Source organism: Carassius gibelio, chromosome A21, assembly GCF_023724105.1.
Source record: "Carassius gibelio isolate Cgi1373 ecotype wild population from Czech Republic chromosome A21, carGib1.2-hapl.c, whole genome shotgun sequence".
Lineage (NCBI taxonomy): Eukaryota > Metazoa > Chordata > Actinopteri > Cypriniformes > Cyprinidae > Carassius > Carassius gibelio.
Window position 1 is genome coordinate 12,991,290 of NC_068391.1, and position 16,748 is coordinate 13,008,037.

At 37.1% G+C, this 16,748-nt stretch overlaps 1 protein-coding gene across 2 annotated transcripts in view; it reads right to left on the minus strand.

Annotated features, from left to right (window-relative positions):
* LOC127941681 (connector enhancer of kinase suppressor of ras 2-like) overlaps positions 1-16,342 on the minus strand; it is a 36,425-nt gene extending 20,083 nt beyond the window's left edge. For both annotated transcript variants that reach the window (XM_052537027.1, XM_052537026.1), the window contains exons 1-3: positions 15,887-16,342; positions 5,191-5,354; positions 103-305 (exon numbers count right to left, since the gene is read on the minus strand). In XM_052537027.1, coding sequence (XP_052392987.1) covers positions 103-305; positions 5,191-5,354; positions 15,887-15,950 — 431 coding nt within the window. In that variant the 5' untranslated portion in view covers positions 15,951-16,342. The remainder of the gene's footprint in view (positions 1-102; positions 306-5,190; positions 5,355-15,886) is intronic.
* Between the last annotated feature and the right edge of the window lie 406 nt (positions 16,343-16,748).

Below are 16,748 nucleotides of genomic sequence, written 5' to 3' on the forward strand. Positions count from 1 at the left end.
ACTGGTGTTCAAATCCTATTTGGGCCACTATATATATGCAGCTGTACATTTTAATAAATTTGAAAATGTATCTGTAGATATATCTGTGTTTGTGTCTCTAACCTATCCAACCAAGCCAGCAGGCTCTTGGCAGCAGCGATGAGGTCCACTACAGAGGTCAGAAAGTCATTAGGAAGTTTTCGGGTGGCTCTGCCGTCATAGTGACCGCCCCTCCGCCGGCCTATTATGAAGTTCTGCAGGTTCTTAGCTGACGAGTTCAGCTTATGGGTCAGAGTCTTCAGGTTCTCTGTTTCTAGTCCATAGTTCTGAATAAGAAAAGAGAAAGTGAACACATCATGATCTCTAAGAAACAGCTAAAGACAACTTTTTTTAAGCATGGCTAAACTATGACAATAAAAAAAATATTTTATCTACTTTATAGAAGTTTAATTTCTGCTCCAGTTTCTGTAATACTGTAGTGTTCATTTGAAACTCTGTAATGTGGCACTGTATATATTTCTGGCTCTTGTCTTGTGTTACAAATTACTTGTGATGTTCCACATTTGTAATTCACTTTGGATAAAAGCATCTGCTGAACGATTAAATAAACATGCAGAACTAAATGAAACGGAGGGAGACAATGAAAGGGATTGTATTAGCAAGTTAGAGAGTTAGGGTAAAAGGGAGGTCAGAGGCACTCTGTGATAGAGCCTCAAGTTCTCTGGGAAAAAAGTTGCTTGAGTGGTTTTAAATAATGGAGGAAAGAAAACGGAGGAGGAGAAAAGGATTATTTAGAGCCATACAACTCACACTCTGTTAACACACTGGCGATGTTTACATGCACACTTTTTGGTTCAGATGGACTGAATTCATTACGATTGATGAATCTGATTGTAGTGTTTACATGAAAGCTAAATAAAGTGATCGGGTTGATGTGTGCATTTATATGTCACGAGCTTCAAATCGGAATAGATTTTTTTTTTTACATGAGCACACGGCTCAAATAGTGAAAGTGAAAAGTGAAAGTGACATATAGATAACATCGAGTTTCTCACTGTTTGCACATACAGTATTGTTCAAAATAATAGCAGTACAATGTGACTAACCAGAATAATCAAGGTTTTTAGTATATTTTTTATTGCTACGTGGCAAACAAGTTACCAGTAGGTTCAGTAGATTGTCAGAAAACAAACAAGACCCAGCATTCATGATATGCACGCTCTTAAGGCTGTGCAATTGGGCAATTAGTTGAAAGGGGTGTGTTCAAAAAAATAGCAGTGTCTACCTTTGACTGTACAAACTCAAAACTATTTTGTACAAACATTTTTTTTTTCTGGGATTTAGCAATCCTGTGAATCACTAAACTAATATTTAGTTGTATGACCACAGTTTTTTAAAACTGCTTGACATCTGTGTGGCATGGAGTCAACCAACTTGTGGCACCTCTCAGCTGTTATTCCACTCCATGATTCTTTAACAACATTCCACAATTCATTCACATTTCTTGGTTTTGCTTCAGAAACAGCATTTTTGATATCACCCCACAAGTTCTCAATTGGATTAAGGTCTGGAGATTGGGCTGGCCACTCCATAACATTAATTTTGTTGGTTTGGAACCAAGACTTTGCCCGTTTACTAGTGTGTTTTGGTTCATTGTCTTGTTGAAACAACCATTTCAAGGGCATGTCCTCTTCAGCATAGGGCAACATGACCTCTTCAAGTATTTTAACATATGCAAACTGATCCATGATCCCTGGTATGCGATAAATAGGCCCAACACCATAGTAGGAGAAACATGCCCATATCATGATGCTTGCACCTCCATGCTTCACTGTCTTCACTGTGTACTGTGGCTTGAATTCAGAGTTTGGGGGTCGTCTCACAAACTGCCTGTGGCCCTTGGACCCAAAAAGAACAATTTTACTCTCATCAGTCCACAAAATGTTCCTCCATTTCTCTTTAGGCCAGTTGATGTGTTCTTTGGCAAATTGGAACCTCTTCTGCACATGCCTTTTTTTTAACAGAGGGACTTTGCGGGGGATTCTTGAAAATAGATTAGCTTCACACAGACGTCTTCTAACTGTCACAGTACTTACAGGTAACTCCAGATTGTCTTTGATCATCCTGGAGGTGATCATTGGCTGAGCCTTTGCCATTCTGGTTATTCTTCTATCCATTTTGATGGTTGTCTTCCGTTTTCTTCCACGTCTCTCTGGTTTTGCTCTCCATTTTAAGGCATTGGAGATCATTTTAGCTGAACAGCCTATCATTTTTTGCACCTCTTTATAGGTTTTCCCCTCTCTAATCAACTTTTTAATCAAAGTACGCTGTTCTTCTGAACAATGTCTTGAACGACCCATTTTCCTCAGCTTTCAAATGCATGTTCAACAAGTGTTGGCTTCATCCTTAAATAGGGGCCACCTGATTCACACCTGTTTCTTCACAAAATTGATGACCTCAGTGATTGAATGCCACACTGCTATTTTTTTGAACACACCCCTTTCAACTAATTCAACTAATTGCCCAATTGCACAGCCTTAAGAGCGTGCATATCATGAATGCTGGGTCTCATTTGTTTTCTGAGAATCTACTGAACCTACTGGTAACTTGTTTGCCACGTAGCAATAAAAAATATACGAAAAACCTTGATTATTCTGGTTAGTCACATTGTACTGCTATTATTTTGAACAATACTGTAATAACCACTCTCCTAAACGGTTTCTTTAGTTTTAAACAGCTGAATTAATATTTAACAGTTTATGGATAAATATACATATAAACCGCTGTGCTGTGCTGCTCATATTTATCACAGAAAGAAAAAAAGAAAACAAAACAAAAAGCCCCTCCACATGCCCAAAACGGGTTGCCTGTGGATGAGTATCCAAAACTAGGTTGTCCTGCTTCACTTCACAGTAGGGCTGTCAAAATAGCTGAAAAATGAAATTAGAGTTTTGTACTTAAATGTTATCAAAATTCGAATTATATTCAAATTTAAAATGCATAATTTCAGTTAGGGTGAAGAAAAGCTTTTGGCTTCACTCCTGAGGCCACAAGAGAGTGCATCGAGCAAAATATTACTAATGCACGTTTATTTAAAACATAAGAAAACATGACTGTGGAAAAAAAAATACATCATCTTTACAATAATGTTTATAAACCAATTTTAATTAAGTTGCTTAAAAATCTATAAAGAAAACAGCGTCAGGTATGCATGCATAGTTAAATACAAAGGGCGGAAAGCCAGTCACACAGAATACATTTTTTAATTTAAAAACATGAGATGCAGTTGGATGGGGAACAAACCCCCCCCCCCCCCCCAAAAAAAAAAGTATCGAGATATGTTTTTAAAATGTTGAACTTACATAAATTTTACATGGCTTTCTAAACATGCAGCTCTCTTTTGTGAGATTTTATAATGACAGGACACGCATTCATACCACATTATATTCAAAAGGAAGAGCCAATCCTCCTTGTATCATATGTCATTACATTATTCTTGCATCATTGCACATGCGCAGTTCTTTCAGTTTTGTGGTTCAGTCCGATGGAGTGTTTACATGCATGGTCAATCGTATTAGAAGAGGAATAAACCAACCCCTTCAATCTGATCGAAATTTTATTCGGATCGAGCTCAATCGGATCAATTAAGGCTTTTATATGAATGATTTTCATTCAGATTGAGCCATCAATCCGATTACAAACAGATTATTTGGGTGCATGTAAACATAGCCACTGTCATAGGGCCAAATACCATGCTAGAAATATATATATGAATATATAAATATATAAATATATACATGCTGTTCAAAGGTTTGGTTCAGTGTAAGATTTTTAAAATGTTTTAGAAATAAGTTTTTTTTCTTTATGCTCACAAAGGCTGCATTTATTAGATCATAATATATTAAAAACAGGAATATTGTAAAATTATACTTTTGCAATATTTTACAATGCTGAAAATATACAAGTCTTGAGGATCAGGGTCTGTCTTGTAAAAGAACCCACATGAGAGATAAATGAGTAATCATATTAAATGCAGCAGGGCTCCATGTTGGACAAACCCAGAGAAGCGTTATATAAGAGGCTTTAAGGCACTAGCTGGGCTTTAGCACATGACATAACAAATGGTGGGAACAAAAAAGAGGCCAGTTTGCAAATATATTGGCTAACATTCCCCATTCGCCCTCCTTTTTCTACCCTCTTCCTTCATTCGCTCAGGACACACTTTTCTTCGCTTTCCCTCTGAGCCTTTCTCTCCTGTTTTAATTTGTTATCCTTCTCTCACCCGACTGCTGCCAATTTTCTACTGACTCTGCCCACACAATCTTTCGGTTGGTCCGCCTCTCTTTCCCTTCTTCTGCATCGGCTTTCTTATTTCTCTTGTACCCCGTCAGAACAGCCTAGAATCCGTATGCAGGATGACAGTGGGAAATGGAGGGATAATCCGGAGGATTTTCAAGGATTTAAAGTGTTTGTTTTGGCAATTATTAATTGCACAGGATGCAATTACCATAAATATACAGGCAGCGTGCAGGGTCAGGTGCTTCAGGAATAAAGACAAACATGTAGTACTTGATCATTTTGTGCATTTTAATATACCAATCTCTACAAGAGAGATGACACAGACCCTCAAATATGATGATCCTCTTTCTTAAATGCCCCTTGCCTTCCTATATATTTTTCAAAATATTTTCCATATAATAATTAACTCACATGTATAACATTTTTATGTTTATGTGCATGCATGATTTGTTTATCACCTTGTTTGTATTACATTTTATTTTACAGTCTGTTATGCGCAATGATAAGGATTTATATATATATATATATATATATATATATATATATATATATATATATATATATATATATAAATGATTATTATTATTATATATTATTTAAATTATAATTCTAAATTGTCACTTTTTTTACACTTTGAAAACCCTGATCTATAGAACTAGGTGGATGTCATATATTGTGAACATAAATAATAAATCATATATAATACACCCATGGAATATTAAACAGGTGCATCCAGAACTGTAACTATGCATTTTATAATTTCTATTATGCCATTTCATTTATGTTATTATAAAAAGAATACACTGCCATTAAACAAAACGTTATAAAACACACTTACTCGGTAAAGCAGAAAAATGTTGTGTGGTGAGAACACAATGCACCTGTGTGTGTGCTGTGTGCGTATGTGCTCACCAGTGCACAAAGCAGGTCCACGGCCTCCAGAATGAGTTCCTGGTGGCCGATTCGAGAAACACCCAGATCCTCGAGCTCCTGATGGGTGATTCTCAACAGCTGTTCACCGCCCACCTTTTCCTGCTCAAAGTTCTTAATGTACTGCAGCAGACAGTCATCCAAACCTTTAAAAGAGCAACGCACAGCTAAATCAAACATCAATCAAGTTGCTAAAGCATCTTGGATAGCATGTATTCATTCACAGAACAGTTTTATTAATACGTTTGGTTACAATCTGATGAAATGAGACTAAAACAGACATTATAAGCAGCTCCCAACATAGGAGTGTGGGAGCCCATTGCGTGTTTATGTATGTATAGCACAAATAAAAAAAGATCTCTAAAGGACAGTAGTGAGAGATTGTGAAAGTCTTGGCACACAGCTGTTTAAACAGGCCTCATTTTGTGGACCGGCAGGGACTGAGACACACAACTTTGAAATGCTTTGCTGTCATCAACAGACGTCAGTGGACTTCAAGCACTATTGTCACTAATAAGGGAAGACCTGTTTGGCAAGAGCTAGCTGTTGTCTGGGAAACACATGCCTCCCCCGTGCCCCCTACCCTTCTATACTGATCCTTTGCAATTGTTTTCTTCTCCCACAGATTCACACAAAACAAAATGTATTTATAGAAGAGAGGCAGAAATTCTTTAACACATTCAGATTAACCAAAAGATACATTTTGTTTTGAGATCATTTATGTACAAACAAGCAGGTAGTTATTTCCATACTATTATGGTGTGATTCAACCATTCTTAGGACTACAGGCTGCAAAATATGCAAATAAAATGTTCTCAGATGAAAAAATAAAAAAACTTGAAAATAATACATATAAAGTATTGTTAAGAAAACATTGTGAGCATCCATATAGAGTACAGTGGCATTTACCAGCATAAATCAGCATTTCAACAACCATAATACCCGATTCACAAAGACTTTTATGAACCAATTATTTTTATTTTTATGAGTCAGGCAAAAAGATCCACGAAAAGTCTCATATTGGCTTATGAGCTAGCAATTTGAATCAGATTCACTCAGTCAGTAAATCATACTGGGTTCACTGACTCCCTCACTGAATTAAAGATATAAAATATAATAAATTAATAAATAATATTTAGAATAATTAATTAAATATTTTGCAAAGGCTTTTGTTTTGGAAAGGCTCCAAGGCTCAAGGCTGCAAATTCAATGCAACAAACAATTAATTCAATGCTATGAATCAATTAATGAATGAATAAATAAAAGTAATAATAAAATTATACAAACTCTCATCAGAAAAACTTTGCAAACATCCACGTGTTGTCTCTTCATGTATGATCTGGTTTATTGTCAGCATGCACCAGCATTTCAAAAACAAAAAGCATAATGCAAGTTATGTCTGATTCATGAAAAGACTCTTATGAGCCCATTATTTTTGGTAAGTCAGTTTAAAAAGATCAGAGTCAGTGAGCTGAATATCACGTTCACAACTGACTCGTTATAATTACAAAATGTGTAATAAATCAATTAATGCATTTATGCATTTAGCAGACGCTTTTATCCAAAGCGACTTGCAGTGCATTCAGGCTATCAATTTTTACATATAATTTGTTCCTGGGGAATCGAACCCCCAACATTGCGCTTTCTTGGTACCAGTTGAGCTACAGGAACACTTAATTATTTTTTAACACTTAATTATTAAATAATAACAATAATAAATCTTTCACAAATGTTTTTTTTTTTTTTTAAATAATGGTCATTTGAGAACTAAAATGTAATTTGGCTCCTAAATCTTATTAAATCGAATTAACTTATTAAGAACCTTTACCTCAGCGTTTTCCATATTCACTACATCCAGCTCCCTCCTTCTGTCCTCAGCTCTATTCATTTCCTCTCCACCACCCTTAAATTCCCTCACAGACTTGTAATACTCCTTTTCTGACTCCTTTATATTATTATCTGCATGCTCATTTCACAACAAAAGACAAGGCTGCAGAGCATGTAATATGCCCCTTTCATCAAATCCCTGATATTCATCTCTCTGTGGCATACATCTAATGGATTGTGAGGAGAAAGTTCAGATATCGGCATGATTCAAAACTGCTGAAAGCGAAGGTTTCAAGGCTTTGCATGCAATTTGAGGGCTTAACAAATCTGCTTCTTAACCATGCTGATCTAAATTCCCTCCAAATGAAAGAAATCATCACGTTCATTGCTGTACGTTGCCATAGAGACACTATAAGGACGGGGAGAGCGTTTAAGTAGGACCTCATTACCAAAACCAAAAACCTGGCAATGAGATGAGAAGCTTATATATGACAAATAAAGAAAGAAACATCTAATACATCAATGGACTATTCAGAGATATCAGCTTTTGTGTGGCGTTTGCATCGTTATGCTAATGAAATATTATAGGAATATTATTATTAAAGCGGTGTTTGACTGTTTTTTTTTTTCTAGGCTTGTTTGTGTTTATTATGGGGTGCATTCTAACGGGTTTATGCTTTGTTTTTTTAAACGCATTATTTTTCACATAATTTACCTTTATTCCACACCAATCTGTCCATTCTCTGACAAGCGCCTCAATTTATTTCCGTTTTTATGAAGCCCCTCCCTCAGAAATACACGATGGGCTGAGATTTTTCAAGAACAATCTTTGTGTGAATCCGGCATTAAACTGATCGAGATTGGCAAATTCTGTTAAATAAAATATCTCGCTTGGCATTGAACTTTGAGCTTTAGAATTGTACAGATATTATTTATACTCTAACAACAACATTACACACTAACTAAAGTTTAAAACATGGGATCACGAAGAACGGGACCTTTAAAAGATATCTCTGATAAACTTTCAGCCCTGCTACTTTTCATATATTGTTTATGCTCAAACAGCAACATTACACACTAACATTAAAAAGTGAAATCGCAATCAACCACCCCTTCAAGACTCTCAATAACTGTTCTGAGTAGAAATGGTGTAGATATATTTCACCATGACCGATTCACAACAGAAACAAGTCAGGAAAGGCAAAGCGTTTGTTTTTGTCAGAGGAACTTCCCCAATAATTAGAAATAGCAACATGAAATCAATTGTCTTTTCAGCAGTTGAACTAAGAGAGTGTTGCTCTTCCTGCGGCTGAGCGAGACAGTCCAGCTCACACAGCGGCTGTGTACACAAACAGTAAACTCATTGATTAGGAGGACATTAATCTGCTCTTAATTGCAGCCGCTGTGGTTAAGTTGTATTAGATACTACAAAGAAGAGCACCGCACATTCATCTGGGGCCATTAATCTCTGTCAAGTAAAGCGAGTGATCGGCCAACAGTCAGAACCGAGGAAGATGCAGCGAGAGGGTGAGAGTGAAGTAGCTTAAGGAATAGTAAGGAGACAAACTTGTGCTGAAGAAGAAAATCTGATTGTAGCTTTACAGTACATTGACTAAAGCAGCTTACTGGTCCACTTCAGCTGTGACCTGAAATCCTCTAAACTGTCCTGAATCCATCCTTTGGCAAAATGTGTAGCCCAGAACCAAAAGAGGGATCAAGAGCTTCATAACTCTCTAAGCAAGCCATGCTTACTAGAGATATAGAGAGTTTTCCCTCAATAAACTCATTTTGCTGCTTGATATTAAGTAAAGTTGTTGTTGCAGTGGTAGTCGTGCAGAATAAGGCATTAATACATGCTTTATAAGTACTAATAAACAATCAGCAAATAGTTAATAGTGAACAGTGTTCCATAATCTTAAGCATTACCAGTTATCTAAAACTAAAACCATTTAAAAATGTTACTTGGAAAAAAAAATGGCAACTGAAAATATTTAGTTTTTATTATTTCAGCCAGTTGCCAAGGCAACATTACTCATTTTAATTTATTTTAACTTGATGTACTAAAATAACTAAACCTAAATAAAAATTAATAGACTATGTAGACTATTAAAACTTTATTTAAAAAGGACAAAACACCCCAAAAAATGACTACAGTTTTAATTAAAATTAAATTAAAACAGAAGAAAACAATAATAAAATGAATTCAAAATTTTTATAAAAACTAGCATCTCAATGATATTAAATAACACTTGAATGGAAATTCGAAATGGTAGCACAATAAAAGCATGATTAAAATCAGTCGAATATAGTGAAGTGACATTCAGCCAAGTATGGTGACCCATACTCAGAATTTGTGCTCTGCATTTAACCCATCCGAAATGCACACACACAGAGCAGTGAACACACACACACACACTGTGAGCACACACCCGGAGCAGTGGGCAGCCATTTATGCTGCGGCGCCCGGGGAGCAGTTGGGGGTTCGATGCCTTGCTCAAGGGCACCTAAGTCGTGGTATTGAAGGTGGAGAGAGAACTGTACATGCACTCCCCCCACCCACAATTCCGTCCGGCCCGAGACTAGAACCCACAACCCTTCGATTGGGAGTCCTACCCTCTAACCATTAGGCCACGACTTCCCTTAAATATGACTTTTACACCATATTTAAAGTTTATATATATTAATGTACTTGTGTAAGGAACAGACCGAAATTTACCACGTCATTCATTAATAATCTTCCCATCCAGTGAGCTGATGCAACCAGATCACTTGAACTCAAGAACCAGATCCTTCTAATTCCTGAATTAATCATTCAGACTGGTTTTGTGAAATGGATCAACCAATTTACTGATTCATCCAACTCAAAAATACAACCTGATTGACCATAACACTTGTTCAAAATTGTCCAAAGGAAAGTACTACAGGACAGGTTTGGAACTACATGAATTGTAATTTTTGGGATGAATTATCCCTTTATTGATGACACACTGCTTTCCCATTTCAAGACAGATAATTTCTCTGGGGTAATATGCAGGAATCTGTCTAACATTTGCACAGCTACTGTAGCTATTTTACAGTGTCTGTCAACAAACTGCAAAACAGTCGGTGTTTGGCCGATATGTGTGAAATACGTGTTGAACTGCTCAGTTAAATAGATAAGTACAACGTGCATTTAATCAAGGCTACATTTAAGCTTTATTGTTTGCAGTTTTATTGGATTTACTGCTATTATTGTGCTCAGAAAGCCCATGGCACCACTCTCAGGGGGGCATAGGAGTGAGTCACAGGAGGCATTGAGGGGGGCAGAAAAAAAAGAGCATTGAGGGAAGGTCACAGGGCTTTTCTGAACTGGGAAGGCTGTTGTCCAGCCCTCAGCGGCATCACCTCGGGGTCATCACTGAACCGTATGCTAATGTTAGAGCTGCAACATAGTAATTGCAGTGTTCTAGGAAACCTGTGAATAAGGGTACAGGAATCACTGTCTAGATCATGGATTTACACAAAGAATATGTCTTCAGAAATATTCAAAACCGCAACAGTTACTATATAGAACAAATCTTTCGCTAGAGCCGTGGTGCTGCGGTAGCACACATGTACACTCCACTTTTTTTGAAAATAGGCTCATTTTCCAACTCCCCTTAAACAGTTAAACAGTTGAGTTTTACTGTTTTCAAATCTATTCAGCCTATCTCTGAGTCTGGTGGAAGCACTTTTAACTTAGCTTAGCATAGATCATGGAATCTGATTAGACCATTTTATATTTTATATTTAAGATATTTTATATTTTAAATTTAAGATATTTTGGATGAAAACTTGAAAGCTTGAGACAGTCCCATAGACTGCCAAGTAAATAACAGTGTCAAGGTCCATAAAAGGTTTGAAAAGTCATCGTCAGAATACTCCATCTGCCATCAGACATGCAATCTAGGTTATATGAAGTGACAGGAACCCTTTTTGTAAGCAAAGAAAACAAAAATAACTAAATAATTTGTGAACAGTCTCCTGTGTCACTCCATATCACCATGCTGTGTGTGCTCTTATGTGTCCTCCGCACCGTAAGAATGCACTGTATTATTTCAAATTAAAGCTAAATACACTTTTCTTCACTTACAAAAAGAGTTCCCGTCGCTTCAAATATTACCCAGATTGCACATCTGATGGCATTTGGAGTATTCTGATGACCACTTTTCATACCTTTTATGGACCTGTTATTTCATTGGCAGTCTATGGGACAGTCTCAAGCCTCCACGTTTTCATCCAAAATATCTTAAATTGTGTTCTGAAGACGAAGGGAGCTTTTACGGGTTTGGAATGACATGGGGGTAAATGATTAATGACAAAATTTAAATTTTGGGGTGGAGCAAACCTATAAGTCTGTGGTTCTTTTAATTGTGATGATTTTGGCTCACATTTAACAAAAACCACAAATTGGAATACTCCATAAGATCAATAAAAAAATAAAAAAATAAAAATTTAGTGAATTGTTGGCCTTCTGAAAAGTATGTTTATTTACTGTACATGTACTCAATACTTGGTAGGGGCTCCTTTTGCTTTATTCGGTGTGGCATGGAGGTGATCAGTTTGTGGCACTGCTGAGGTGGCATGGAAGCCCAGGTTTCTTTGACAGTGGCCTTCAGCTCATCTGCATTTTTTTATCTTTTGTTTCTCATCTTCCTCTTGACAATACCACATAGATTCTTTCTGGGGTTCAGGTCTGAAGAGTTTGCTGGCCAGTCAAGCACACCAACACCATGGTCATTTAACCAACTTTTGGTGCTTTTGGCAGTGTGGGCAGTAGAGGTGCTCCGATCACGATCGGCCGATCGTTATGCGCATCTCGTCAGTAAAGCCGGTTTTCTAATCAGTGGTTAATTCCATCAGGTGCGTGATTTCACATAGAGCAGCTGTTACTACACAGAGCCGTTGTTAATAGAGAAGATGCGCAAATCCACTTCATTTCCAGCGTTTTTTGGTGCATCTTCTCTATTAACAACGGCTCTGTGTAGTAACAGCTGCTCTGTGTGAAACCACGCACCTGATGCGATTAACCGATGACTAGAGAACCGGCTTTACTGACAAGATGCGCATTAACGATCGGCCGATCGTGATCGGAGCACCCCTAGTGGGCAGGTGCCAAATCCTGATGAAAAATTAAATCAGCATCTTCAAAAAGCTGAAGAAAGCATGAAGTGCTCCAACATTTCTTGGTAAACGGGTGCAGTGACTTTGGTTTTCAAAAAACACAATGGACCAACACCAGCAGATGGCATTGCACCCCAAATCATCACAGACTGAGGAAACTTAACACTGGACTTCAAGAAACTTGGGCTTTGAGCTTCTCCACCCTTCCTCCAGACTCTAGGAGCTTGGTTTCCAAATGAAATACAAAACTTGCTCTCATCTGAAAAGAGGACTTTGGACCACTGGGCTACAGTCCAGTTCTTCTTCTCCTTAGCCCAGGTAAGACGCCTCTGACGATGTCTGTGGTTCAGGAGCGGCTTAACAAGAGGAATACGACAACTGTAGCCAAATTCCTTGACACGTCTGTCTGTATGCCTTGACCCCAGCATCAGTCCATTCCTTGTGAAGTTCACTCAAATTCTTGAATCGATTTTGTTTGACAATCCTCATAATATATATATATATATATATATATATATATATATATATATATATATATATATATAATATATATATCACCGCCAAAGGTGCTTAATTTCTCAGTGGTAAGTGTCAAGTGTTGACAAATTTGTGGTAATTATGAGATGTGATCAAACAAATTTACTCTCACAGCGCAGGATCCAGCGTCTTCTCAAAATGATGTTAACCACATAGAAATTTTACTGTGTTTTTGGACAGGCAAGTTGGCGACCTATAGATTAAGATTCAAATTCCTGACAACTCGTTTTGGTGATTACGAGCCGACTCTTTTTTTTGACAGATAATACATTTATCTATTGTGTACTGTCGGCTTCACAACTTTGCAGATAGTTTATGATTACATACAGCTACATGACACAGTGAATGAAAGGTAATAGTCGAAAAGGCATAATAGGGGCACTTTAAATCATGAAATTTGTGTAAACACCCAGCTATACAAAAAAGCACAATAAAAGTATTATAAAATGTATATGAAACAGACCAATAAGTCAAACGATAACAGAATTGTCTTTTGTTGTTGTTGTTGTGCAAGGTTTGATATCTTTGTGTGAAACTTTGAGCACATTATTGCACGCCGCTGATCAGAAGGCTCTAATGATCACACAAACACCAATAGCCCAAAGGGGCTTTAACACAGCCTTACACATGAATATTTTATCTTCTGCTCCTCAGTGTGTCTCAGCAGATGATACAGCTCCTTTCGGCACATAACAGACAAGATGCCGATAAAATTCTCCAGCTTTTTAGAAGCCAAGCATCGGCCATGTCAAGATGTCTGAAGATTCTTTAAATTCTTTGCGACCCTCAGGAGACATTAACTTACAGCGACGGTGTGTACTTGTGAGCATGCTTTTAGTGTACAAACAGCATGAGAAAGCCTTTCTGGCATTCCCTTAGGGAGGAACGCCGCCTTGCTATAATTCTTTATGATTCCTACACTGCCTTTTCATCTCGTATCTCGCTTACCCTTCCTTAGCAGTTTAGTTGTGCCCAAATATAAGGATGTTTGTACTTTAAACAGTTCCTTACCTTTTGGTATTGGACTACATGTGTTTATTGCACATATTAACTGTGATCTAATGTGCATCAGCCATGTTCCTGCGTATGAGCAAAATAAGTGAATAACACATTGAAGCACGTTATTGTCCGTATGAGCCATGACCTTATTTACACTCCCGGACACATCACACGCCATCTGACACAAACAAAACTCAAGCCAAGACATCCACACAACAAGATAACACGTGCAGGCAAACAAGTGCACATTGTTTTATGTTTATTGAAGCTGGTTACCTCTGAAAAGCACACCTGCAGTCATTCCTGCACAAGCGTATACATTGAGGACCGAATTCCTATCTTGTGAATCCTCACAGGGAGTAATAAGATCAAGATGCTAATCTCCCTTTTTCAAAAACAGAATTACTTTAAAGGCAAAACATTCATCCAAGTGGAACGTTTTCCTCATTTGAATCCTTTCTTTTCTCACTTCAATCTAAAACTCCTGAGCTAAATAAACCATCCAATTACACTCAAATGATCTTTCTCAAAGAGGTTCACCATATCTAATACAAAAGATTTTTTGTGTTGTTATAGACCTAATGTACATGTTCTATAATGAGACTGTTTTCCAATCACATCCTCTTAAATGAAACCAAAGGACAGTATGACTGTGTTTAATGTTGTATAACCAATTTATAGTAAATGGATCATTTGACTGCCTTTCACTCCCCTCACATATTATTGTATAACAGAAAACGGGACATGTGGATGCATTGTCGACATGTCTATTTCTGTCTGTATAAGTTGGCTGTTTTTTGTTTGGCCAGAAAAGGCTGCATTATGGATTTGACCATTTTGCCATTTAATTAAGCATAAAAGCTTAATTGTAAAAATAAATCAATTTAATTTAAATTAAACACAAAATACCATTCAAAATCTTACAATAAAAACCCAAACGGTAATCATAATTTATATGCCAGTGTAATATATATATAACAGGACAACATTTGTATTTTACTATGAAATATTCCAATCATCATGCACTGAAAACAATTGGGCTAGAAACAATTTTCACTCAGAAATTGCTTGTAAACAGTTAAACAAGTAACTGTTCAAGTAAAAAGCAACACATCGATATAAACATGAAATATTGAAGTAAATAGTAATACAAAATAGTATTTTATTGTAAAACATACTCAGATAATTGTTTATATTAAAAAAATCAGTGTATAGTTGAAAATACACATTGTTTTACAGTGAAAGCTAAAATAAAACAACAGACAAATTGTAAAAATAATTTGGTTATATTTTGTATTATTTAATTACGTTCTTAGTTTTGCTACCATGTATGCACACAAATCGTCCCCTTGGAATTATAAGGTTCTATCTGACATTTTTGTCAAAATTGAGTTATTCACATATTCTTATTCTGTGACAATTTATTTACATTATGTGATGTTTTATTTTAAGTTATGTACATTTTGGGATTTTTTTTTGAAAAAACAAAAAGGTTCTATCTACAGAAGTCTATGGAACACAAACACTTTAAAGCTCAATATCTCAAAACTACTCAGAACGCAGATAGAACCTTATAATTCCAAGGGGACGAAATGTGTTTATGTTACAGTGTATGGTTCATGCATTATTATAGTGGTGAGTTTTTGTGTGTGAGCAACACTGTGTTCTTTAGCCAACGTTCATGAAAAGACCCATTCGTGAACTTTAAGTGACCATGGAGGGCCCATTGAGCCTTTTGACTGCCAGAGGGGCCCCAGCTGATCTCTCAGCCTCCACGTGACCCGTCACTTTACATTCTGTTCGATGAGATGACGTGACCACTCAACCAACTTCATTCATGAATAGGCCTATAATTTTTAAACGAATTCTATCATCTTTATTTTACGTGTATTGCCGACATCAACATCTGTCAAAAACATTCACTGCAAGAAGCTCAATATATGATAGACCACAATCTTAACTGCATGACAGTTTAAGTGCGCTAGCTTCGCGCGCCTTAATACGCAGTGACGTTTCTTTAAAACGAGTTCAATTAAATCTGGCACGCTCGCAAATGTGGACAAATATGTAACATTTGCATTTTATAAACTAATTTTTTTTCACATGATATTCTAACTGCATAGGCTATATAGTATTTTCTCCATTATTCTACATACTAATGCAAAATACACACCTTTCATCCAGTCGACCACCTGGCTTGTTGACCACCTGCTCACAGGTTCCATGACCAAAGCCATTGTGGAAGTTTTTGCAGACGGTGCCAAACAAAGGTGCGAAAGAAGCGCTTCAGCACACTTCAGATCCACTCAGGCAGATTTCTACCCGTTTTTCATCCGCTGCATGTTTACCCTGCAAATTCAGCTCTGGTTCTTGCAAACGAAGCGTCGGTGGTCTTTCGAGTTCAAAGCATTGCTCTTCATTCCTTCGCAGTAGTCTTTGAGAGAGAAGCTGTCAGAATAACGTTAGATTTCTCTTGGTCTCGCGCGAGGTTTTATCCTCCTTATCATTGCGATGCATGTACTGTTTCAGTTTCTCATCCCATTTATATCGAGTCGTAGAAGGCAGACAACGGTGAATTCACGCAGCTGTTACCAGCAAACTGTGGTCTGCACGCGCGCCCCTCGCGCACACTCGTATGACTCGCGCCTCGTCCATTCTCGCCAGTCGTTGGCTCTGGTAAATAAGCCGTCATGAGGGCCAAGCAGCGGAAACATCTCCATAACTGAGCTGTGTGCAAACGAGAGAATTACTAAATACACCCTTACAAATAGTATTAAATGATTGGGACTGGAATGCTCTATTGTTTTATTGTGTTTGTAGAATCAAACGAGTCACAGTTTATTTGGAAGCATCTTTTGTTTCAATATTTGGGTGAAGAGTATTTTTTTTAAAAAAGACCAATCATTATTTAAAGCAATAGTGAAGATTCTTTCTTCTGTGGAACACGATAGGAATTGTTGAGCAGAATAACAGCCTCAGTTGCCATCTTACTGGAAATAAGATGCAACAAAAGTGAATGGTGACTAATACTGTCC